Source organism: Pocillopora verrucosa, chromosome 10 (assembly GCF_036669915.1).
Source record: "Pocillopora verrucosa isolate sample1 chromosome 10, ASM3666991v2, whole genome shotgun sequence".
In the NCBI taxonomy this organism is placed as follows: domain Eukaryota; kingdom Metazoa; phylum Cnidaria; class Anthozoa; order Scleractinia; family Pocilloporidae; genus Pocillopora; species Pocillopora verrucosa.
In genome coordinates, this window is record NC_089321.1 from 6468603 (window position 1) to 6494262 (window position 25660).

A 25660-nucleotide genomic window follows, 5' to 3' on the forward strand; every position below is an offset into this window, starting at 1 on the left:
GAAAACCTAAGCCTTAGTGCTCATATCTGCTCTCTGCAACTCTACGCTTATGAAACTGCCACCTTTCAGATAGCAACACTTCAGCTTTGGTACTAACTCTTACCTAAGATCTGCACTAACTGTCTTCTTGGTTCGTTTCGAACCATTTGACAGTTAACTGCACGAAAACTTAAGCAATGATTTCGAATAATTCCTCGATTCACCTGTGCTAAGATACTTCCATCTTTTTCCTTACCTGTTCTTGTTGATCTTTTTTAGCATTTCAAAGGAAAAAATCAACAAAATCATGTGCGGTTTTAAGTTTCGGGTCCAGAATATTTGGCCCTAGTTACACGAGGGTAAATGAGAACAAGTACATGAGAACAGTAGTGTTGTTGCGGGAGTCATCTCGGTCATCAAACTCACGAACAGGGACCGGTTATTACCCTCCATAGAGAGAGTAAAATACGATGAAAATTTCTTCGATATTCTGCGTTCCAGCCGGCGTAGATGAAAACATTTACTCCAGAGTTAGCGTAAATCAAGCATATTGCAATGTTAACTACTATTGGTGGAGCCGAGGGCTGCTCCCACATCTCCACCACGTCAATCACGACGATTGGCAGCACAAGAAGAATGAACACGCCTATCAAGATCGCGATCATACGGGCACCTTTACCAGTTTTGCTGGTGTTACGAACGTGATTGCGCATGCGTGCATGGGGCTGTTCAGTGTGACTGTTGCTGAAGTTTTCTGTGTGACCCTGACAGCCAGTTGTGCGGAGTTCTTCACGAGTAAAAGAATCTTCTTTCAGTTGGGAATTATTCGACTGCAAGCTGAATTCTTGCGCCGCTATAGCGCGTGAATGTCTGAAAGATGCCTTTAGGATAAAGAAATAGACTATTACGATTGTTATTAATGGCAATCCGTGGATAAAAATGTATCCAATCGCGACATATGTTCTGTCCAATGTCGTGGTAAAACGGCACGTGCGGGATAGTGTAGGGTTATCTGATCGTCCCCATCCAACTAAGGGTGATGCTGCGAACAAAAACATGGACGACCACGTTAGAATCACAGAGCTGACAAAAACCTTCGTTGTGAGCCAAGTGTGGTATGTAAAAGGCCATTTGATGGCTATAAACCTGTCCACGCCGACAAGAAGAATGCTCATGTTTGAAACACCTCCAAAAAGTATGGTGAAAAAGATAACCACTGAACAAGGAACTGGAGCTTGCTGTTTCCGTATTCCGAGGAGAACTGTGGCGCGAAGTGGAATGGCTAAAGCTGCCTGCATTAAGTCTGCGACGGCTAAATTTGCCAAGTAAAGGTCTGATATAGTGCGAAGATTCCGTTTGATAACGATGGCCGCCAAGACAAGTAAATTCCCAGCAACAGCGGAGATGGATATCAGAATTAAGCAAACAGCTGTTATGACAAAGCTGTTGTCAAATTTACCTTGTGGCGTATCTTCTGTGATATTAAATGTCAAGTCCATATTAAATGAATTTAAAAACAATTTTCAGTATTTGCAGTTTTCTTGACGATCCATAGTCTTTCTCAACCAAGAAGGATTTTAGTTTGCCGACGGCGTGCGTTGTCAGCGCTGACAAAACGAAAGAATATACAATGATGAAAAGGTTGAAGTTAAATTTCGTAGCTTCACTGACTTCTTCAGGCCCAAAGATTGGCCAATATACGTGTGCCCGTCTAACATTATCAACATAACATGATCGTTAAAAAGTGAAAATTTAGATAATGACGTTTCCAACAATTTTCGCCAAATAAGTATATTTTCATTTTCAAAAGATAGCTACTGGAGGATTTCCGACGGTTTCTAATGATCACAACAATATTACCCTGCAGATTTGAAATCTTTTTGGAATGATCACCCTACATTCTCCTCTTTCAGTTTCACAGAAATGTTTTTACTTTTTACAGTTGGTGATGGAATAAATGGAAATACAAACATTTCGCCGCAACGTATAACAAAATTATATTTACCTGGTTTTCCGAAGTCAGGCCTTTCGTCTTTTATTTGAAGCATAAGGTCGTATTAGATATCTCTAACAACAACCATTTTTGTTTCAGATTGCAAGGAAAAGTGGTTATGAATACTTACTATTAATTCAAGTCCCTTCGTAAATTTGAACCTCAGAATGTTGTTCTCGTCACCAGCAGTTAGTTTTGACAGATACTTTTAAGTCTTTTATTGCGATATTGACATTTTAATGTTTGTTGTTTAGCGCACATTTGAATAAAATATACCACTTGTCAATTACATCGATATGGAAATTTCTTTATTTACTATTGTTAAAAGTGAACTGTCCACAAGAAGATTCAAACCTTCATCCGTTATAATACCATGTCAATTTTTTGAGTTATAGACAATTCAAATGATATCCAATAGCCCTCTTTATGTTATCAATTTGAGTTAAGTACCATTGGTGGTTAGTAGGAGGGAAGAACTTTGGATTGCATAATCATAGGCCACTGGCATGTATCTAACACACACGTACTCCTGGCAGCGGCAACATCATGCATGTTAAAAAAAAAAACATGATACACCGTAACATGAAACATAACCATTCTTCGCGTGAGAGCTTTTACACTGTTCTGTTTCTTTTTTATGATTATCTTTTCAATACGAGTATGGCAATTTATAAATTGCCGCTACATTGACATGTAAGGCGCTGTCAAGTCAACAAAACCTGAGCTGTCCTCTAACTGAGCGTTTGAAAATTGTTATATAGTAACGGAAGGCATTCTCATGATAATTTCCACAAGTAAACAGCCTTCAAATTCGCAAACATAAACCAGAATGGCTTGAGGATGGAAAAGATTGTCACAGATTACGAATGTCAAGCTTGAAAAAAAAAGTCAAGCTTAGTTCTTGATGTCGACTCACGTTGCATTACGTTTTTCCATGTCTTCCATCCGTAATCATGCCAAAATTACAAACTCGCACCATAGCATGCTTCATTATGTACAAGAGAATGCTCGCTTGCACCGTACCTAATTGAATCAAGAGAGTGATGTCCTCTAAATACGATTGGTTCACTCATTAGATCTTATTTTTTCCTATGCTCTCTTTGCTGTCGCCTTCGGGGTTTTGTGGAAGTTCATAACTACTGTCACAAAACCAATAATTAAAACTGTGCTTCTGGCCCTCTTCTGAGTCTCTGAGCCCGCGTATAGTCGGTACATAAGGAATCCATAGCAACTGCTTCAAAATGGCGGTCGAAAAGTGAAGTGAGGAAATTTTCAGTCCTCGCTGTTTATTAGCAGCATAACGCGAAGGAAGCAATAAACCATCGAAATGGCACACACAAAGGAGGTAGAAGTCGAGCCTCCGATGCATCTTCAACGGCCATCTTCGAGTCGTTCTCAAGATGTGTCGCATTTACTGGCAAGCGTGTTTAGGGAAGTTTTTACTCGTGATGTTATCGGAGAAGAAACTGTGAAACACCTCGCTACTTCTATGAGTGGAGACGCTGGTTACCATGATAAATATGTGGAGCAACTAAGGCAGGTAGGAGATGTGTAAGTTTTGAAGTAGTTTTCAAGGTATTGAATCAGTGATACATTAAAATGAACATCCCAGCTGATCTTGGTAATCACATCAACAGTGTAATCACGAACTCAGCTGTGTTAGCTTAATCATATACTGTTAGTGACGAAAAGGGGTGACTTAAATTTACTCAAAATTTTCCTGTTGCCTTATATTCTATTCGTGATCATAAATAAGAAGAAACTTTTTTGGGCAGGGTATTCTGCAGTTGCTCTGTAAACCTAGCTACTTTTATTGTTATAGCAGCCATCAGCTTTCAATAATAGAATCCTTAATGGCCCATAAACTTTGAAATTAAATGCGCTTCCATTAACATTGACACACTTCCCTTCAAGACGGTGTAAAATTCGTGTTAAGATCAATCAAAATTGATCGTGCATCAACAATGAGATCCATGGGTTTATTCTTGAAGGCAAGTAAAAAATTCTCAAAATCTGCTGATATTAAGGAGTCCAAAGATAATCCCTTGTTCCTTCAAGATTCATTGTAGTGGTACTAAAAAACAGGGCAAAATTATGGGTTAATTTCTTGTTTATGAAATGTATTATGTGATTCTTTACAAAAGACAGAACACATAGAACTTGGGTGATAGGCCTTACTCTTTTTAAACTTGAACCTTTAAGAACAATGTGATCAAGGAAACAGTAGTTAATGATGCAATAAGTAACATGTATTGGTACTTAAAATAGCATTTAGCCATAGTAATAGTATACATACTGATCAATTGCTCTTTTAAGATACAAGAGGAACAAGATCGAAGGCACAGAGAAGCAGACATGTTGGAAGCTCACATCATGCAAGCTCAAGCTGCAGCTATGGCCGCTGATGAGAGGGAACTGCAAAGAATTTCAGAAGGGTACGAAAATTACCAATCATTGGGATTACCACCAGGTAAAGTACATGGACTGTTTGTGGTTTTTATTTACTTGTTGATTGTATATCTCCATGACATAGTAATTTTTCTGAAAATTTTGCAAGAGACTGTTTCTTAATTCTAATAATACTTGACTGTCAATTTTTTTCTTTAAGCAAAATCACACCTCAGAAACTGTCTAGACACTCAGTTACTGCGACGCTACAATCTCATTGTTCCAGAAGATTTCTCTTCAGAAGAGGTTTCTCCATCTAAAGCTCCACAAGGTCAGCTTTTATCCTTGGTTAAAAAATAAGCTGAATGATATTCACACATTTGAATTAATTCCTATGTAACTATGCTATATTAGAAGACAGAAGTACTAAGTTGACATCATTGTGAACAACTTTGTTCTTTATTATAAACATGTAGAGCAGTTACATTCCGTGTGGCAGTGCACCTGTTCAGTATAAGATCACAAAGTTGTTTAAGTGTGGAGCACACTTGAACAATACTTTTAATTACTGCTGTGTAAAGTCATTGCATCACTAATTAGTTAAACAAATATTGTTATCATAGCTGATGAAATACCAAGCTATGCCAGGCCAACAACATCATCTCAGCAGCGATACAGAAAAACACCTCCATTAACAGAGTACCTGGATGATACTGCTCTGTCAACATCAACATGGCCGTGGACGTCACTACCACCCACACAGGCAAAAGAGAAGAGAGATTTGAATATAACACCACCCCCTAGTGTAAGCATTTTCTGTTGAAACTTAAATAAAGAAGTTAAACTTTTTGAAGCTTTGGGCTTGACTGTCAGGTTCTTTAAGCCTTGATTTTGCCATTTTTATTTCTCACTGTAATGCTAGACAATACATAAATATGAGAATTTGTTTTGTATCACCTTTTTAGGTTTATCAGTTTAAATTTGACTTTTTCTCAATAAAAGACTGAAATAACAAACTGAAAGATTTCAACTTTATTAAGTTTCCATTGAAAATTGCTGATAATTGAGTAATTTCAGTTACCCTTTACGCAAATTAATCTCTGTTTGAAATTTACAGAGTTTTTAATAATATTTGTATTTATAGCACTTTCTTTTTTCTAAAGGCTAAAAGCCGGCACTCCAAGTCTGCAGTCTGGAGAGAATCCATGAAACCAGATAAGCGACAAGTAGAGCGAGAAGATCTTCAAAGGTTGCAGAGCAAAGCAGAGTACAAAAGAAACCCACGCTTTGTGCCTCCACTCAAAGGAGGTCTCACAAAAGTAGCTAAGAAGAAGAAACCAGACATAGACAAAGAAAGACCTCAGTAAGTGCAGATTATGTTTAAACTTGTTAATTATATGAATTTTAACTGATTGATTTTTACATTCTGTCCTAGTTGAAATACATGATAATAATTGCTTGATTTTCCTCCTTAAAATTCAGATCTGCTGATCCTGTTGAAGTATTTATTGCCTCTCCATCCCCTGTGGTTTTTACAGGCTATGAAGTTGGACAAGTTTATGAGGTATGCATAAAATTCATGTGGCAGAATTTTCATATGGTAACTATAAGTGATTCTGAGTAAATAACCCCTCACACACTTTCTGTAATGGGTGGGTATAAATTTGTACCTTTTTCCCTATCCTTCATAGCCACAGATATTAGGTAGATAAACAAACCATGAATGTTAAGCTGAAGTCTGAATATTGAAACATAATTTTGATTAAATAACTCTGTGTGAAAGGTAGTAAAGATACATGTACTTGTATGTGGGAGTTGGAGAAGAAGTGGTTTTGTTTACAAGCTATGAAATGGGAAAGGTTTCTAAGGACAACACTGTGCATACATGTTTCAGAATTTTTGATTTGGAACTTGTGATCATTTTGTGAATAAACTGCCATATACTTCTTGTAAGAGGTAGTAATTAGTTGATTTGATTTGTCCCTCTCAAACATCTACACCTAAAGAGTTTTAGGTTAATTCTCAACCCATAGATATCAAGTAGTATAGAATCATAAATGAAGGTGCTAACAGTTCCATGATTGTTTTTCTTTCAGCTCCTTTTAGACCTGAAAAATGTGTCATCATCAAGTCGTCAACTAAGACTTACTCCACCAGCTACAAAATATTTCTCTGTTGGATTAGGGAGATTCCCTGGTGAACATGGTGTGGTTGCTCCAGGTCTAAGCTGTCAGTATCCAATCAAATTTGCTCCTGATTCGCTTGCCGACTATGATGATATTATTAAGGTAAATTTACCAAGAAATGACAACTGGCATCATTTTTCTTTGTGTAATTTCATGACTATTAATTTACATTGAATAGTTATTAACAGCACTTATTTTAACTGGTTAACCAACTGTGAAATTCATACCTTCCACTTAAATGTATTGTGGGCCTTAACTTGATTGACTGTGTAACTTGCTGGTAGAAAGTTTAATTAAAACATTTCAGGATTTTTCAGTTTAATGATAAAGTGATTCCTTGACCAAATAGGAATCATGATAAAATTTAATATCTCATTACTTTCGATTTTTGAGAATGGCGCTTAAGATGATCATCGAGATGTTCAAGGCCTCTTTTGATAATTTTCCTTTAAGCTTTAGTTTGTTGAAGTTGGGACGAGGTTTATTTGTACCTGTAAAGTTCTACATACGTACATGTTTAAATCAGTCTTTCATTTTATTTTACTTTTTTTGAAATTAGGTTATATAATATTTTTGTGATCAGCCTACTGATTTGTTGACAGGATAATTTTGGTTTTATAAACAGAGTTGATAATGTAAATTGGCCACCATAAAGAGTTTCAAAGCTTAACTACGTTTTCAGCTTTGAAAGTCTTTACAGTGGCCAATTTGCTAACTGCACATTTATTTATCAACACAGTTAAAAAAAAACCACAATTGTCTTGTTACACTCTCACATTGACAGCACCACAGTTTCTTTAGAAACTTACCCCTTTTGCTGATCTGCTTAGTTATGTTTTATATGGTCACTGTTTTAGGTGAAAACCCAGGTGGACCCTCCAATGATTATCTCACTTCAAGGCAGACGGCCACCCCCTGTGCTGAGTTGTAAGTTAATTGTTTATCATTGCTACATTTTGTTTCAAATCTACATATGAGTGTACTGGAAGTCTAATTGTAATCCACTGTAAATGTATATTAGGCATACATATACACATGGTAGCAAACATGTTATGCGGCAGTGTATTAAAGAATGCACAGTATGTGTAACTAAAAAAATTTATATTAATAATTTTAGTTTATTTGCATAGGAGATCAGGGCATGCTTGCAAACCACAAAACTAATTGATAATTGGAATAAGTGTTGCTATACATAGTTAGGATTCTCTCATCTGATAAAATTTTTGGCTTGTTTCCATCTTGAAGTTCATGTTAGTCATCTTTCATATTTTTGTAATTTCCTTTTTTTTTGATTTTCTGATATTTGTCAGTAACTCAGAGGCAATGAAGAAACTACTGGAGCTGATTCACTTTTGTTTTCCTTAAATTTTTTTTGCAACTGCAGGCTCTTACATGTTCAGTGAGATATTTACTAGATATATTAGTTTTTCAGTAACAGATAAAGGATCAAATTTACTATCTCTCTTAATTCCCTTAACTGAAATACATGATTGTCATTCCCCGTAACTTTGAACAGTTCATGCTTTTATTAATTTAAAACATGTATCCGCCCTGCTCCTGTTCGTTGGTTTTAGTGTCTCCGATACTTGACTGTGGCCACACTTTGGTGGGAGGAAAGAAAGTTTTCCAGGTTGTTTGTGAAAACAAAGGAGGTGATGGAAAGTTCTGTATCATGAGGAAATCTTGTTGGCCCACGACAAGTTTTGAGGTACGTATGTCAATGGAAATGGAAATACATGAACCTGCAAATTAAAAGTTTTGCAAAAGAACTATGAGAAAACTTGAAAAAAAAGGGACGAAAAAGTTAAAACTAAAAAATAATAACTTATGAAAGGGACAATTTTGGATAGAGGCTCACAGTACATTCATTGAAAAAAGCTTCTTCGTCGTCCGTTACAAAGACTTGTACGAGAGTTTTCACTGGACAAAAATTTTTGCGTGAAAAAAAAAAATCAAATAACAAGAAAAGCATCCCTAGAGGGCTAATTTAGCTTAAGACTCAGCCTCTACAACGTTTGCTGGTGCGTCTTTCATATAATCGCCTACCACGTGAAAATTACAATTGATTAATTGTTTACTTTTATTCTGTGTCTTAGTGGACCCTTGAAGATCCCGGATCAGTTTTTGCTGAACCATTTGAACTAAAACCAGCCATGTTCAAGCTGGACGCTGGAGCAGTGACCACACTGGAGGTAACTAAGGCTCAGTAGTTTATGAATGAATTGATTAACCTGAATTGTAGTGGCCTGACGTTCAGAACATGAACCATCAACATCAAAAAACGATATGTTAAAGAGGAAACTCCTTTTGTCACAAGCGTGGAATTTAAACCTTAGTACCCAGACCTTCAAATGTCACAGTCTGATGCTCTACTGCGCGGTCAAGAACTTGGTTGAATTGTTTCACTGTTGTATTCCAGATCACATTCTGTCCCACTTCAGCCAAGTACTTCAAGGAGGAGGTGGTGTTTGTTTGTGACAACTGCCATGTCAAGGAGTTTTCTCTTGAAGGTAAGCAAACTGTCTTAAGAAAGAAAACACACATTATGAAACTCTTTCTGCTCAGTTTATGATAAGAATACAGGAAGGGATGAAAGTTTGAGTTCTCAGACGACGAAAGTAATTGCATTTAGTATACATATTTCGTTTACTGCATTTTACTCTCCCTGATAATAAAAACTGATGCTGATAGGTAGAAATGTTCTTATGCAGTATTTAAGCATGTGGTCTTAGACACGATTCCAGTTTGAAACTGGATATGGATTGAGACCATTATTATACCTCTCAGATAGTACAGAGTAAATTGGTAAGCTAAATTTAAAAAAAAGTTTGTTTAAAGTGAAATCCTCCCCCTCTATTTGAACCCAGAACTGTAATAAATGTCTCACCAGCCTTGTTTTCTTTTTCGGTCCGAATTGCTAGCCCCTTCGCTTGGGCCATAATCCGAGCGGAAAACATTCGCGGTCCTTAACTTACAGTTTAGACCTCGAACTCGGTTAGTAAGAGGTGTTTCTGGTATTTAATCGGATATGATTTCCCAAGGAACTACGAGAACGTACTTGTCTTTGTGACTTTTTAAAGTCATTTTCCTCCTTACCTCTTTCATTCATTTTTAAATAAATGGTGGAGATAGGGAAGAAAATGAAATATATTATTCGAGCTGAATATTTTGTGAATAGAAGAACGAAAAAGATGGTTAGTGGTGAGGTCGATAAAGAAATAGAAAGATGTCTTTTCGTCTTGTCACGAGCTTAAGACAAAGAAAAAGTTTTGAGTCCCCATGAGGTAACGAACCTCAGACCTACGGATCATTCCTCACGAGGACTCGGGACTTTTTCTTTGTCCCACGCTCGTGACAAGACGATAAAACATCTTTCTCTATTTTGTGAATGTTGACTATTTATGACGCTAGCTTTGATGCAAAGCTGAATTACGCTAAACGAAATTTGATGGGAAAATCTGTAATCGCAACAGTCATTTGCGACTTTGAGAAGGAAGACCAGACTGAAAATGAGTACGGATTTTAAAGGCTAGAGTTCGGAAAACGTTTGGGAAAATAGCATGGATAGGATCAGGGTTTGAAGAACCAGGGGACACATTCTACAAAGAACTTCCAGGAAGACAACTTTCCTCCTCCCTAGTGTAGGTTGTGGCTTTTTAACCTTATGTTGTATTTTTATAGGCTCGGGTCAATTGGCCGGAGTGGAGCTTGAATCAGTCTCAGGAGGGCTTAGTGAGGCAGATATTGGAGAAATAAGAGATATATCAGCACAACATTTTATAAGATTCAGTGAAAGGAACCCCGAGACAACTACAGAGAAGACAGTAGTTATCAAAAACACAACGTGAGTCACTGAGCAAGTTCTTACTAATCATTTAGGAGTTTGTGAACGTCTCTTGGCTAAGCTTTGCGGAAACGCTCGCAAAGATTTTGGCTTTTATGACGAGAACTCTTTCGCTCCCCGTTCTATACGGGAACAAGTTCACGGCCTCTATAATTATCACAGATGTGCTGACTTCCATGAAATAAAAATTATGCATGAAGTAAGAGTATTTATTTTAATTTGTTTTGTGTCATGAGTAACTCGAGAGCTAGGGTAGTTGTATTGAGACCCTTCCTGACTTTGGACTACATTAGTCCCTGCCTTTCAACGAAGTCCGTCGCGCGATTAAAAGAAAAATCAGTGAAAAAAAATTATGTCAGCGCGCCGCGCGAAACTCCGACTCGCACGACGGACTTCGTTGAAAAGGAGGGACTGCTCGTATTATGTCCTCACTTGGACAACACTGCGAATCCTAAGAGATCCTCGCAGCTAAGAACACTACTGAACCAGTAGTTGAAAATAGGACCTAAAAAAAATTCAGGCCTGTACGGGATTTGAACCCATGACCTCTGCGATACCGGTGCAGCGCTTAACCAACTGAGCTAACAAGCCAACTGGGAGCTGGTCAATATGTTGGGTCCGAATAAACCATCCAAGTGATGAATGATGACTTTAGATATATGAAATTCATATATTTGCACTGCAGTGAAGAAACGAATTCGAGAGATCAGTGCAAAGTCCTGAATTGTTTTCAACTACTTGTTCAGTAGTGTTCTTAGCTGCGAGGATCTCTTAAATTCGTTTCTTCACCGCAGTGCAAATATATGAATTTCATATATCTAAAATCACTGCGAATCCTCTAAACACCGCAGTGCAAATATATGGATTTCATATATCTAAAATCACTGCGAATCCTCTAAACAATATGAATGCCGGCTCTGAATGGCTTGCTGCGTTGGGATTAATTGTCCTTACTAAAGAACTTCATAAAGCTAAGAAGCTCATTGGTTTCCTTCAAGTTCATTACATTTTTAACTTTTCGTTTTGTACAGAAATGTCCCCCTGCCTTTCCGTTGGAAACTCTACAGGCCATTCTTTAGGTGTCCTGTTGTTCCTGGAATGCCTGTGCAGTCGCCGATGACATCATCGCACGTGCCACGGAGTCTGGATGAAAACGGAGTGTTTCGGGTCACGCCAAATATGGGCACATTGCCACCTCAGCAGTCTGTGGATTTCATATTGGAATTTGAACCAAGAGAGGTATCGTGTTTTGAACAATGTTTCACTTCATTGTGTTAGTTCCACTTCAAATAAAGAGAGTTAAGACAAACAACTTTATTAAAGTTTGGTTTAGTTCTACGATGAAAAGAAATATTGACCTCATTCACTCTCAAATCCGATTTTGTATTTGGCATTAAATACCCATAGCAAGCATGGCACCTGAATTTATTCTGTAAACCATTCCTCGTTTAAACTGTGTACTGTTATCAGATTGTTTAAGCTGCATCGTCATCCTCGTTCATACAGTACCGTTCGAAGATAAGCGAACCACCTAACGCGTTGTCAACGCGTGGGCTCGAAGAAGTCAACGCGTTAGTGCTCTTTCGCTAACGCGTTAGCTAACGCGTTGATCATCGACCCGTATCGCCTTTGTTATTCACTTTGCCACCTCCAACCTTCTTTCTTTTGTATCCATTGTTGACCAACTCAAAGGACGGCCTTCATCCGCAACTGAAAACCTTTTTGAATTTACGGAACTTTGGCGCGTGTTGACAAAATTGTCGGCGCGTGCTGACAAAAGAAAAATATTTGTATGCGTGAAGGGGCATCTGTGATACTTCTTAGAGGTGTAAAATAAATAAGGCTAGGGTCTGAAGTATTTCGAAGCAGTGCACTGATTTATGGCAAGCAAAACTACGACAATGATTTCATCACGCGAAGCAGGGACAGGCACTGCGATGACACGAATTCCGAATAAGCGGCGGTACGTAAACAAAGGATTGATCGATAGGAATAAATTTGGATCTGAATATTTCGAAGTTGTTCGCAAATTTCGCAAGCCATTTTTAACACGGCTAGAATTTCACTGCTAAAATAGCAAATAGATGAATCGATCAGAATGAAACTGTTTACAACTATTTTTGAAGTTGATTGCCAAAGTACCGACAAGTACCGGGATGTTTAACGAATTTCGAGACAAGCGGCGACACGTAAACACTAGTAATAATTCATGGGATGCGAGTATTTCGAGGTTGTTCGCTAATTTACCTGGCTAGAATTTCATCGCTAGCGACAGCTGTCGATATTTTTGTCAAATTGAAAAGTCATGCGGCACATAAACACAGGATCAATCGAAAAGGATAAATTTGGATCCGAGAATTCGAAGTTGTTCGCAAACTTAATACGGCTAGAATTTCATTTATTTGGTAGCACAAGCGCCGCGACTTGTGATGAATATCGAGACATGCGGCACGTAAACATAAAATCGATCGACCCAAAAAAAAAAAAACAGTTTGGGATACAGGTGAACGAGAATTTCGAAAGTATTCACAAATTACAGGTTGTAAAATGAAATCGCTTGACTCTTAGTTCGGTTTTTTTTTTTTTTTTTTATCAGGAACAGATCTTTGGATAACGCTTGTTATCGGGAATACACAGACACCGTGGAGATGCTAAGGCGAATGTGACAAAAAAGTCGGCTTTGTTTGGGCCTCTTGTTATGCAAAATGGTTTTAAAGTGTGATCTACTAATGAGCTTCACTAAACGCGTTTGCGTTTGCGTGGACACGCAAACGCAAACGCGTTAAGTTCAAAACGCCAACGCGTTGGCTCTGCGTGGGGAACGCGTTGATTAGTTCGCTTATCTTCGAACGGTACTGTATATGGATCCAAATTGTATCATACAGAGCAGCAGTTTTACTACTAAAAACACCAAATTTTGTGTGGCGTACTATAACTGCTGGTTTCCAACGCAGAAAAATAAACCTCTGAATGAACGAGTTAACCTTTCTCGACCTTCCTCTCTCAATGTAGGTTGGTAGTTTTCACGCAGTGGGTCATTTGATCCTGGAGGAGATTCCGATTTATGATGACGGTGGTTCTACAACAAATGACGTGAAAGACGTGACAGCGGTGCAAATCGAAATGAAAGCCGTTAGCAAAGTAAAGTATCAATTATTCCTTTTCTTGCGCAAACCCGTCCTTCAAACAACAAGATGCAGTTAAGCGAGACCCTGGGCAGATCCAACCCCTGTTAGGCAATAAAAATTTGGTCGAATCAATCCCGTAAACTCTCCCATGATCTGATGAGTAAATCTCCCTTCCAGCTAGATTACGTTTCCTCATTAATCGGTTAAGAGGTTGTGGTGTTATGTCATGTATTTGCTGGGTAATTTCGGGATGTTATGAGAAGAGATTACAGGTTAATTGCAAGCAGTTGAAGGGTCAAGTGGTTTTCCAAACAAGAGGCGGGGTGAAGAACAGTCCTTGCAATGATGAAGTAGTCGGATGCCGTTTAGTAATAGCAACAGCCGTTTTCAAGGCTAACCTCTCCGGCATGATTGCTCTGCATGATAATCATAACATGATCGAACATTTTTTGTGTCTGATCAGTTTTATAATTGTCAAAATCTTTATATTTTAGCCTCTTGACGTGTGTGTCTCTCCTCCGGCGATTGTTTGCCCTGGTACATTAACAGTAGGTGTTCCATACAGATTTCCTTTGAAGGTCAGTACCGAAACATAGTGCTTTCTTATTAGCAATCGCCAAGCATTTCTGAGTATGAGGAAGCCGTACTGTATATACTAAAGTAATTTTATATTTTCCTATTTTTTATTAACTGGAATTACCTGATTTAGATGGTCAACAACAGCGTTTCAGAAGCAAGGGTTTCATGGCGAAACGAAGAAGGAACATCGTGGAGAGCGTCAGTCGAACCGAAATCATCTGTGATAGGTACAGTGCTATTTGTGTCAATCGTCTCGTCTCCACCGTTAAACCTGAAAGATCTGTTAAGTCATTGGGCTTCCAAGGTACTATACATTTTCTCTATAAATATAGCGAAGAGAATTCGATGTTAGGTCAAGATTGCACACTCTAGTCGATTAATTTGTGTATTCTGATCGGTTTTTTTTAACTAGTTAAAGCATTGATGCTGAAAGGAGAAGACGAGTTTTTCATATCTAGCATTGAAAGGTTTTGACCATAAGCGTTCAATCCAAGGTTAAAATGGATTGACGTTTCGCCTACTCTTGCTGACAACTATTTTCAGGTTGTTGTTTAAATCGAATTAATTGTTTGATTCGTTTTTTTCTTTTAAATGAAGACATCTTATCCTTTTAATCAGGCGCTGGACAGGAAGCCGACCTAGAGTTAATTCTAATGGCAGATGAACCAATTCACATAGAGACGACGATATTTTGCGACTTGAAGCACTCGTCGGCTCCAGTCTATGTGTATGTAAAGGCCAGTTTTGAAGTAAGTACACTGTGAAGAGCAATTGTCAGCTCCTTTATGAAATTTTCCAGCAGGAAAAACTTGAATAGTTGTTTAAGTACGCTAAAACAGTGAGATAATACAGCACAAAAAGATAATTTTAACTCATTTATTCGTGCAAAGATTACAGGAGCAAGTCCTGCGCACATTGTTCGGAGGTAAATAGCAAAGGATATTCGGAGTTTGAGTACCCAATCAGAGCGCGCGTTCAATGCTTTCCACTGCTTTACTCTACATAATAATACCATATTTTCGTTGTGCAACACATGATCTTCTTAATGTGACGCAAACAGCTCAAACTTATTCGGTAATTTTGTCCTTTTTTTTTGTACCGCTTTCTTTTTAGGGACCAGAGGTTATTTTCACCTGTCCAGACTTGAATTTCAATCTCGTTCGCTTCAGAGAACTGAATGGCTATGAACACATAACTATAAAGAACATTTCAAATATTTCGGCGGAGTGGAGCTTAAAGGAATCACCAGAGTGTGCTCAGGTAACAAACAAGATAAAATTATTGTTCATTTAAGCTACATCTACTTAATTTAAACAAAAAAACAAAATTCAACATTACTTAGGTTATACTAGAGAGTCCCTTAGTTTTATCTTTTGTTTTGATCCTGAAGCAGTTACGTGACGAGGAGGTCGTTTCCCAGTTTTCCTTCACTCCCCCGTCCGGAGTCCTGGGTCCACAAGAAAGCAAGGAAGTAGCTGTATTATATACACCAGCTGATACAGGCAGAGTGAGGACTGTGCTCCAGTGTGAAGTCAAGAATGGAAAAACAAGGTAGAAGGCGTCAACATTTATTTTCACTCAAAAACCCTGTACTGCAAAAATTGCGAACGCATTATAATCAAGATACCGTTGAGTTGATTAGGGCTTTGGAAACAGTCAGGGCTATTTTATGGAGCTTTTGGCATCGCACGTGTACAACAATATCATAGATGGAATCATTGCTGGAAGAATAATTGTGATACTTTTGTTGCTTCCTAAGAACGAGTTTGTAGTTTGGATATGAAAGTTTCATGATTTCTATTCCGAGTGCTTTGTCATTTAAAATATTTTAAATTTCCTCGCAGTTTGTGGCAGTAGTTACGCAAAGCAAGTATTATCTAAATAAATTTAGAGGCAACCGATAGCCAATCGAGCTCTCAAAATGCTCCGCCATATGAGCTCCAGAGAACCTGTTTATGAACTAGGTCACATTTTACTAAAGTTGAAACTTTTTGGTTTCGCTCACCTTTCTTTTTTTTCTTTCAGCTATTTATCTGTCTTTGCTGAAGTGCAGAGACCTCAAGTGTGTTTGCTGTCGTGTGACATGTACATAGAGAAGGTTTATTTGGGTGTCCCTGTCAGCAGAGAAGTTGTGCTTCATAATCAATCCCTGCTGAGAGCGCAGTACAAGTGGAAAGAGGTGAGTGCAGAAATAAAGGCGTACAGTACGATTGCTGTTGCCGGGGTAACTCATACCAAACTGAACAATCCGATTTCTGGGAGATAGTATTAAATATTATTTGAATTCTGTGTCGTCTCTGCTTGCTCAGGTCTTAAGTACTGTCCTATGGCCCGATGGAATTCTGTAGAATCGTCGTTTGTTTTTTCCTAAAATATGTTTGTTGATTTTGTGTACGTGATCCGGTAACAGTAGCAGCTGTTTAAGTCAGTCTCACTGACGAGAAAATTTAGCTTACTGGGTTTGTAAGTCTTTACATAATGGTTTTTAACTTGTTTGCTCCAGATACTCCAAGGAGACTACACCCTCACGTTCGAACCGAACCGGGGAGTCCTGGAACCTAGAGAAGAGCGTTCAATCAAGGTGACGTTTACAGGATATAAGAAGGTAGGGTACACGAGGTACTTTCGGCTACCGTCTGGGTATCGGTACAGTTTATTCATGTTTGACAATTGATCTGTCCAACAGGGTCCTATAAGCGATCTGATGACGTGCTGCGAGGTAGTGAGGATGCCGAATCCTGTGTGGCTGTCAATTACAGCTGATGTACAGGGGCTCAGTGTCACCTTTGAGACTCCAAAGCTCTTTGACCTTGACCGGTAAGTGAAAAGTTAAAAAACAGAAACATCAAGATTTTTTTTTCGGAAATTAAGATTTTCGTGTGAGTAAATAGATTTAGTAAGATGGTACATTTTGAGTCCGGTATTGAAAGAAAAAAAAGAGGGTTTGACCAAGAAAACACTCTGAGTTCCCATGAAGATTAACACCTCAGACTTTCAGATTCCGCGCGGAATCCAATGTCCTGAGGTTCAAAGGTCTGAGATTCGATTCCTAGGGGACTCAAAAAGTTTTGTTCGTCCCACCTTCGTACAGACAAAAAAAATTATTTTAGGATTTTTACATTTATTACAAGAGAAGGAGAGGGAATAATCTGGGGTCTCTTAGTAATCGAGCCTCACAATGGTATTTAGTTTTGTTGTCTTTACTAACATAGTGATTTAGTTTTTGCCCTACTAGAATTAAACTTTATTCATAACCTTACATTGACATAGCACTGCTTCCCAAAGAAAAAAACCAAGACAACAAATCATTTGAACCTAGTCATCATTTCCAACTCGAAGTAACATACCAGAAGATGTGATAATGGTTCTTTCCTTCTCTCTTATTTTTCAGACCTGACGAGATTAAGGAAGCTTCTCTCGATGATCGAGAGCTTTTGTTAGACTTTGAAACTGTTGCTCTCGCCAGTTGTCCTCGCACAACCCTTGTTATTACCAACACTTCAGCCATAAGAGCACACTTCTGTATAGAGATGGATTACTTCAAAGCAGCCAAACCACCGACACCACCAGACGGTGAGTTAGATTCTTGAGTGAGTAGAATAAAATACGCCATATCATAGAAAATCTTTGAGCAAGTTCTCGCAAAGGAGATCTGTCGCACTATCATTCATTGTTCGCACGCCTTTTCTTAGGTGAAAGTTATCAGTAATCAGACCTTAAAGAAACATGCTATACATTGGTCACGAGCGTCAAAAAAAAAACACAAACAAAAACATGAACAAACAAACAAAGAAGAGGAAATGAATAGGGTCTTCATTAATACTTTGTAACAATCTTACTGTTTTAAACTTTATTTTTTTTCCTTCCTCTTAGGTGTCCCTCAAAGCAAAAGGTTGGTGCAGAGTTTACCGTAGAATACCTATCTGTTCATTTAATTTTTTAAAATCTATCTCACTTCATTTTATTTGTGTCCTATTTTAAAACAGACAATCACGGAAAATACTTGCAATAATACAGAATCAATTATCCAACAGTATTTACAACGCTCTTATCACTGATCATTACACCAACAAGTAACCCTTTAACCCTTAAGATTGACCGGTATCTAATTCCTTCTTACGGTATCACCTCTGAATCAAACATTACGGTCTTGAGAACAAATAAAATAATCACCAACAAGAAAAGCTCTTGATTGTTAAAATAAATTCTCCTAATCTTAAATAAAATGTATGGCGAACAGTAAAGAGAATATGCAAACTGATGTTAGGGTGTAGAAGGTTAACATCATAATAATAATAATAATAATAATGATGATAATGATGATGATGATGATGATGATGATGATGGCTCCAATGTTTTGAGAATCATTTTAAGAATGCTTCCTTTGTCTTTAGGACGCGATTACTGGGAAGAACACCAAATATCGCTGATCCAATCAGTAGAACTGCTATGAAAGCACATGAAGGTTTGTGGCCAGAGTAGCGGTATCCTTTCCTCCTTCTTCATTCTCGCAGTCTGTCTACTCATTCTACCGTGCTAGTGGTCTCTTTCGCAGCTATTGTGTGGTCTGGTTCCGCAGAACGTTCTCTCACGAAGAGAACGCATTAGGTCTTGCAACACGTCCTCTTACGGAGAGAGCGCATTAATCACGTAACGAGTTCTCTCATGGCGAGGGTCCACAACTTTACGTAGCACGTTCTCTCACGGAGAGAGTGCTGCGAGGGGTTTTAAGTACTGGAGCTCTCATTGACTAGAATTTTGAAGAGTTTGTATAGCCCGTAAAAAGCCTACAAAGTTATGGAGTTTTGTGAATTATTTCCAAGAATAGATTAAAAGATGATTACTATTACTTTGATGGTTGTTAATCTCTTTTTACGTACCGAACGCTTTTGTTTTAGAATACTGTCAAGCTATCTTGCGTGAAAGAAGAGGGGCAGCGTTTGTGGCAAGTCCAGCATCCGGTGAATTGTCACCATTCGGATACCAAGTGATTGAAATCACAGGACACAGCGACATGTGGGGGAAATACAGAGACTTGTTGATTTGTAAGGTAAGTGTGACGCTACATGCGTCACCTGAAAGTCCTCTATCATGCTGATCTATATGGCGTGACGTAGAAGTCGTTATTGTTGTTGTTTTTTGTGCCGCAACGCTACATGAAAAATTCACGTCGTATGTATTCTAGAATACATACATAAAACTACACCCGTGCAATCTGCATTATATGGCAAGTCGAAAAAAAGAAAGAAGAGAGAATCGAATTGAAGTACTTTAATAACAAAAAAGTAAATACAAAACAAATGCAACGAAACGAAAGAATGAAAAAGGCTACATGTTTCTTTACCACAATAAAGGACTTTTTTATCAAACCTTGTCTCTTTCAGATTGAAGGTATTGATACAGTGTAGAGAGAATGACAAGGGCGACATGTTTCTTTATCACAATAAAGGAATTTTTTCATAATACTTTGTCTGTTTCAGATTGAAGGTATTGATCCAGTGTACATTCCTGTTAAAATGGATGTAGTGGGTTGTCCCCTTAATTTTCAAATGATGAAAGATCAGGCACCAATCTTGCGGTGAGTTGTCGGCGGAAACGTGCATTTACCGACCTTTTGCTTGAAATTTGGATCTAAATAATAAAATAATGCTTTGAATGTATTTTTGTCTGCAGATTTGGCACGCACGTTTCTGGAGCTCCGTTAGTTCAGAGATCGCTTAGAATCAACAATACCAGCCCATTTGGTGAGTTAATTGTAGCTTCGAACTCATGCGATTGTCATCCAGTTTGGGCGCTTATGAGTTGCATAACAATAAAGCCAGTAGACTAGTCACGTAAATGCTCACGGGCTAACCTACGTACAAACTAACTCACAGCTGCTATCATGTCATCACATACATCGCTGCGATGTATTTTTACGTCATTTTACTACACAATTGAAATTTTTGAAAAATCAAGGTTTGACTGACAAGTATTGCTTTTTGCGGAACACCGCTTGCAAAAACTTACTTTGTCAGGAAGAAAAATCGTTTTCATATTTTTTTGGCCTATAACAGGGTCAAGATGGCATCTGAACGTCGTGGTTTGATTTCGCTGTTTTTCATTAGTAGCTATCTCAATTTCTCGTGGCCTTTGTGGTTTATTCTTTCGCATTATCGTGAGAAGCAATATCGTCTACAGTGCACTCCAGTGCACTCTTTTCTTTGTCACACCCGTTAAGCGTCCTCTATTGAATTATCATTTTTTCCCAGACATTCGCCTGGACTGGGAATCATACAACATTCTCCCACAGGACAACCAACTCCTGGATATGTTGGTTTTTGTGGGTCAGCCTCTGCCCGTAATACAGGATGGCCAGGAAGTAGTACCAGCTTTACAGGAACAGGATTGTTACCTCTGCGAGGAGAAACCTTTTATACAAGTAAAACTAAGAGAACACGAAGGCATACGCGCAAACCGACCTTTTGAAGTTACACCTAGCCAGCAGGTTTGATATACAGTTTCCTGCTAAAATCACTCACAAATTTGAGTGCTTTTAGATTGAATGTCGAAAAATCAAACCCACAGTAATTACAAAAACCAACCATAGGAAAGAAAAATACCTTGGAGAACCAATGAGAACTCAGAGTAAAGACAAACAGACCGCCTAAAGCGCGGGAAAACGCTGGCGACCAAGTCGTGATTGGTTATAAATTATGCATCTGATCGGTTGAGAGAGTGGGTGCGAGTTCTCCGGACCAGTCACAAAGCAAAGCCAAACAAAACAAAAGCAATCCCGGGAAACTTTCGACACTCGACTGAAAGTTGTTCTCTGCATCTCATGTTGAGCACCAGATGAATACAGTAACGAATAATCTCTCTCCCAGTTGTTCTTTCTCGAATATCACACAACTCTAGCCCTTTAAGAAGCTTTCCTCTTTGCCCTTAAGGGCCTGAAACTTCTCTCCCTGAGAAATATCTTTGATGGTTTTCTTAGAACTACATTACAGAAAATCGTGACACTTTGTGATGATGGTAGTAAAGTGTGAATTTTAGACGATCAATAACGTGTGAACCATGATTTTTGTCATTTCTTTGTTTCTGGCATAGGTTATTCCGGCCAGGAGCCATTCTTCGGCCAAAATGTCATTTTATCCTTTCACGGAAAACCCATCTGGAGAAGGTTGTACAGCATATGCCGCGGCTTATATGAGTTTAGATCCACAGGTTGGTGATGAGAAATACGCTTATCTTTTTATCGTAGTGTGTTCCGCGTTTTGTGGGAAAATGGCTGGCGTGCTTGAAACCGGATCGAGTGCTTTGGGCTCGGGTCATCGTTTTGTAAACTTGTTAGGGCAGTTTTTCTTTAGGGAAGTGTCCCACCCCTTTCTTCCCGCGAGTTTGAACAGATATCACCAACCAGAAAACTGTCAAGGAAACTTGGTGAATCGTTAGGGGAAGGGGAAGGGGAAGGGGAGGGTAGGAGGAGCTTTCTCAGATGGATTAGTGTCCCATCCAGGGGGTAGTAGCAATTTTCTTGGTAGAAAATCTAGGGTACAACAGAAACTAATATACTTACCTTAAAAATGAGCCGCAGAGAACAACGTTAGAGGTCTTTCACCACCACTGATTTCAAATCGAACTCTGCCAAGAATATGCGTCTGATCCTCGTATCTAGTGCGCTGGAGTCCAGAGCTGCTAAACATTCTCCCTTAAATTGTTTTGGTCTTTTGATTCTTTCTTCAGCTTCTTGAAATTCCAGGGCGGCTGAGACGATCACATGGAGTAGAGCTACGTCCCTTCCGTTTGGACATGACGGCCAACATTGATCCTGCCATGTAAGCTATTGTTTTAATTGAAGTTAGTTCAATTTAAATACTTCTATAAACATCATGAGAAAGGAAAGGAATTACATGAGCTGTGAGATGACGAACAAGGAATACCAGCCAAAATAACCAGAATAGGCTGGAGGAGATGTAGCGGGGAGGTGTAGCAAGCAACATAAGAATCACAAGTGTTCGTCCACCCTACAACACGTGCCTTCTGAAGACAAAAAGAAAAGAGAGATACAACTAGAACGTAAGCTGTTTAAATGATACTCACAGTTTGTTTAAAACCTTTGGTTCAATTAACCCGAATTGGATCGACCGTCATGCTCTCAGAAATTGTTTAAATCGTTTTTCAAAGTATGGTTCGCCAAAGTTACTAGTATTATGTTCTTCGAGTTACTTATTCTGTTTATTAGAGAATTCTTTTCTACTTAAAGGTTCGTTTCTAGTGAATATCGTTCCTGTTTTTAACTCCCTCTTTCTTTTTGCACCACAGACTTTCTCTGGAAACTGAAGAAGATAAGGGAACCGAGTTTATTACGGCAGCGTCTGATTTGGTCAGTTGCATTCCAGTGTTATTTATTTTTATGTTGGTTATGATGATTTTCCAGTTTACAAGTATTATTAATTGTTTTTCATCCTAATTATTTTAAGTGTGCTAACCTGTGATCTCGAAATCTTGGTGCGGTGCTCTAACCAACTGAGTAATATAATAGTGGGGTAAGGACCTGGTAAATTGCAGGCTCATGTGTGCAGGCTTATGTGTGTAAAATGAATTAATAGGTGCTTGCTGTCATGTCTCGCGACGTATGAAAGAAGCCCGATGAAAATAAGGAACAACAGCAACAAAAAAAAACGAAACACAACAAATTCACTAAACAAAATAAAGCAAAATGAAGCAACATCATGACGAAGATCATTTCTTTTTTAATGGTTTTATTTCCGGAGTCCCCAAGAATTCCTTTGCACCCTCAATTTACTGTCTTATTTTGCCTCTCGCCAACAGCTGAACGGTGACACACCCTTGGTACATCGGTTTGTCTTGGGAAACACCACAGAAACCCCGCTGACCATGCGATTTGATGTGCAGGCTCCATTTAAGATTCTTTCCGCTGAGCCTCCCCAATCAGCCAAATCAAAAAAGTCCCAGTCTCCAGGCAGTATCACCATTAAACCCGCTAAAACGTTAGAGGTAAGAGGATTGACTTTGTTAGCGATGAAGCAGCATAAACTTCGACAACCTTCGTGAAAGAGAGCACGTTTGAGGGAAAATGGAAAATTGTACTTAAATAGATTGGTGTGTGCCCGGATTGACCAGGATGAGCAAAGGAACTTTGCAGCTGTAATGTCTCATTCATTAAGCATGCTTTTACGCATGCGCAGTGGAGGCTTCTCTCGCCATGTACTTGTGTTAAATTTGTTCATTACAATTAACTCTTCGGTGTTTTAACTCCCTGAAACCCGACTTCATTACAACAGCCACATAGGATTTTAGGAAGAAGAGAAAGACTTTGACTGCAAACAGGAACAATGAGTACAACCACTTTCTTCCAGATTACATAAGCAAATGCAATATTACCACATTGTTGCTCAACAAACAGAACGCAGAAATTCAATTTATGCCCTTTGCTGCTCATGTCGATTATGCAATTTGACTCAAGGCCAAAGAACAAAACTTTGTTTTTGTGTCAATATATATGGGGGAATTGAGTCAGCGAGTGTGCGGTTTGGAAATGAACACTCATAATTTTATTGTGCTCCGCTTCCATTTCAGTTAAAAGTTGGATTTTTCTTGTCTGACGAGCTTGTTCTTAAAGTGAACGACCTCACTGCGGGACAAGAAGAAACTGGCGGTGTAATGCTCGTTACCTCAGATGATGGCGACAGACAACTTGTCTTCAAACAAGACTTGAAAGTTCTGTTTTCCAACAATACCTCACAGGTAATTACCCTGATCATTCATTACACCCTAACATCAATGTACATATTCTCCCTACTGATCTCTAAACATTTCCTAAGGTGCTGACGAGGAGAATTTGGTTAACAATCAAGAACGTCTTTAGTTGGTGATCATTACCTTTCTCGTCACCATACTGTGTGATTCAGGGGAGATGTTGTAAGGAGATATTTATGCAAGTCACCCTAAGAGATCAATAGATTAAGCTATTTCTTTCGATTTCGGTGATTCATTTGCAATAGGGGCTACTTACTTTCATGCTCTTTTACCGCAACTCACGAAATTTTCAACTATAAAGACCCCTTAAGGTTGCGAAAAACTTTTACTCCTATTGTCATTATTATCTGAAACTATGCTTCGTTCTCTGATCATGCTTGTTTACCTTCAGGTGATTCCTTTGATGGCCTCGATAGCTGTTCCCACTCTCCGTCTGTCTCAGGATGTCTTGGACTTTGGCACGTGCCTGGTGGGCCAATCAGTTGAAATGCACGTGACCCTGCGCAATCCCTCTCGCTCTGCTTCTGCTTGGGTCGCGAAGAAAGGTTTTGAAAATTCCGATGAAACACGCTGGAATCATTTCAGACGTTACGATTGATCTCTTTCTCACTCTCAGGGATTCTTTTTTTCTCCTTAATAGATCCACGTTATCCCTCTATCAGCCAAGATGTTTTTGTTGTCAATCCGACCGAAGGATTTCTGGAGGCAAACTCTAGCTTTACAAGCCAGACCAAAACTACACTTAAAGTGACCTTCACATCTAAGTAAGTTGATCTCTTGTACTCGTTATTGTGGTTTGATGTTTCGCTCTTACGTTCAACTGCAAATGATCCTCAATAATCCATATCGTATTCTCAGTTTATCATTGTTTTTCATGTCATCTGCTCTAAGGGATTGTTTCAAATTTTCCCATTCAAATCTATCAAAATGGGCAGTTTTAAAGAAGCTTCCTAAATACAAATCTTAATTTTACTTAGTAATACAATTGTTCGCGCGAAAACAGCTTATAGGAAATACATGCTCCAAAAAGAAAACGTTTTCTGAATGTTTAAAAGAAAGTCCAACAACTTGCATCTGAGTCTTTATCGAAATCTTACTCGGAGTGTCTTAAGGGATCTTCATATTTGTATCCCTTAAAGTTATTTCGTGGTTTGATTCATAACTAAGATTTTTCATAACTGAAGTTATTACGTTGTACTGACTTCGTTACTTCCACCGTTGCAGGCACAGTGTTGAATACGAGTGTGTCGTGATTGTCAGTGGTCAACTGAAGGAAGAAGAGCAGAGACTGGTGCTAAGAGGACGTGGATCGTATGACCAAAGACACGAGCGGCTGGTGAATGTTACCACAGACACGTGACTGTGATGTGTACGAGATGTATCGAACTCGGGACGTATAAGTTCCTAGCACAAGTCACATTTTTTGACTCCTCCAGATGTTTATTTTTGTTCCAGAACTGATGTGGTTTTGTGTCAAGGTTTAAGGTTTAGCTTAGCACTGTTTCCCAGAGAATGTCTTTATGCCTGAAATTATAATTTATCTAGGCGACCATTTGTTATTTTTGGCTTCAATAGAAACTCACTGAATTGTATATAGTATTTGTATTACTGTAAAATCCACCGCAAAATATAAATAAAATACAGTTGACGAAACACTCAGCATGTCGAGTTCATACTACTAACCACCTCATACACAATCCTACAACTATAGTTAGATTAGACATTTATTTCAAGTGGACACAACATCTTTAAAGATTACATTACTGGGATACAAGATATTCAAACTACTCTCCCCTCCCCC

At 38.6% G+C, this 25660-nt stretch overlaps 2 protein-coding genes across 3 annotated transcripts; one reads left to right on the top strand and one right to left on the bottom strand.

The window, feature by feature from the left end:
- Positions 1-9: 9 nt before the first annotated feature.
- On the bottom strand, positions 10-2062 carry LOC131768780 (octopamine receptor beta-2R-like). The gene is made up of 2 exons (XM_059084507.2): positions 1985-2062; positions 10-1586 (listed from the first exon to the last, which is right to left on the bottom strand). The coding sequence occupies exon 2, from the start codon at positions 1476-1478 to the stop codon at positions 402-404; it is 1077 nt and encodes a 358-aa protein (XP_058940490.2). The 5' UTR covers positions 1479-1586; positions 1985-2062; the 3' UTR covers positions 10-401.
- A 1145-nt stretch (positions 2063-3207) lies between these two features.
- On the top strand, positions 3208-25505 carry LOC131768766 (deleted in lung and esophageal cancer protein 1). Of its 2 annotated transcripts, none has more exons than XM_059084495.2 (37): positions 3208-3512; positions 4289-4442; positions 4581-4691; positions 4984-5165; positions 5524-5723; positions 5843-5924; positions 6457-6648; positions 7404-7473; positions 8121-8254; positions 8643-8738; positions 8966-9056; positions 10228-10390; positions 11422-11629; positions 13403-13531; positions 14013-14096; positions 14228-14324; positions 14716-14846; positions 15211-15357; positions 15488-15648; positions 16123-16276; positions 16601-16702; positions 16784-16914; positions 17489-17670; positions 17971-17989; positions 18492-18562; positions 18996-19147; positions 19578-19675; positions 19771-19841; positions 20349-20584; positions 21187-21303; positions 21823-21914; positions 22402-22462; positions 22912-23097; positions 23680-23847; positions 24251-24404; positions 24500-24623; positions 25084-25505. In XM_059084495.2, exons 1-37 carry the CDS (start codon positions 3300-3302, stop codon positions 25217-25219), a joined length of 4899 nt encoding a protein of 1632 aa, XP_058940478.2. In that variant the 5' UTR covers positions 3208-3299; the 3' UTR covers positions 25220-25505. The 2 variants fall into 2 exon arrangements, with proteins under 2 accessions (XP_058940478.2, XP_066029671.1); XM_066173574.1 differs by having other exon boundaries at positions 15491-15648.
- Positions 25506-25660: the final 155 nt, after the last annotated feature.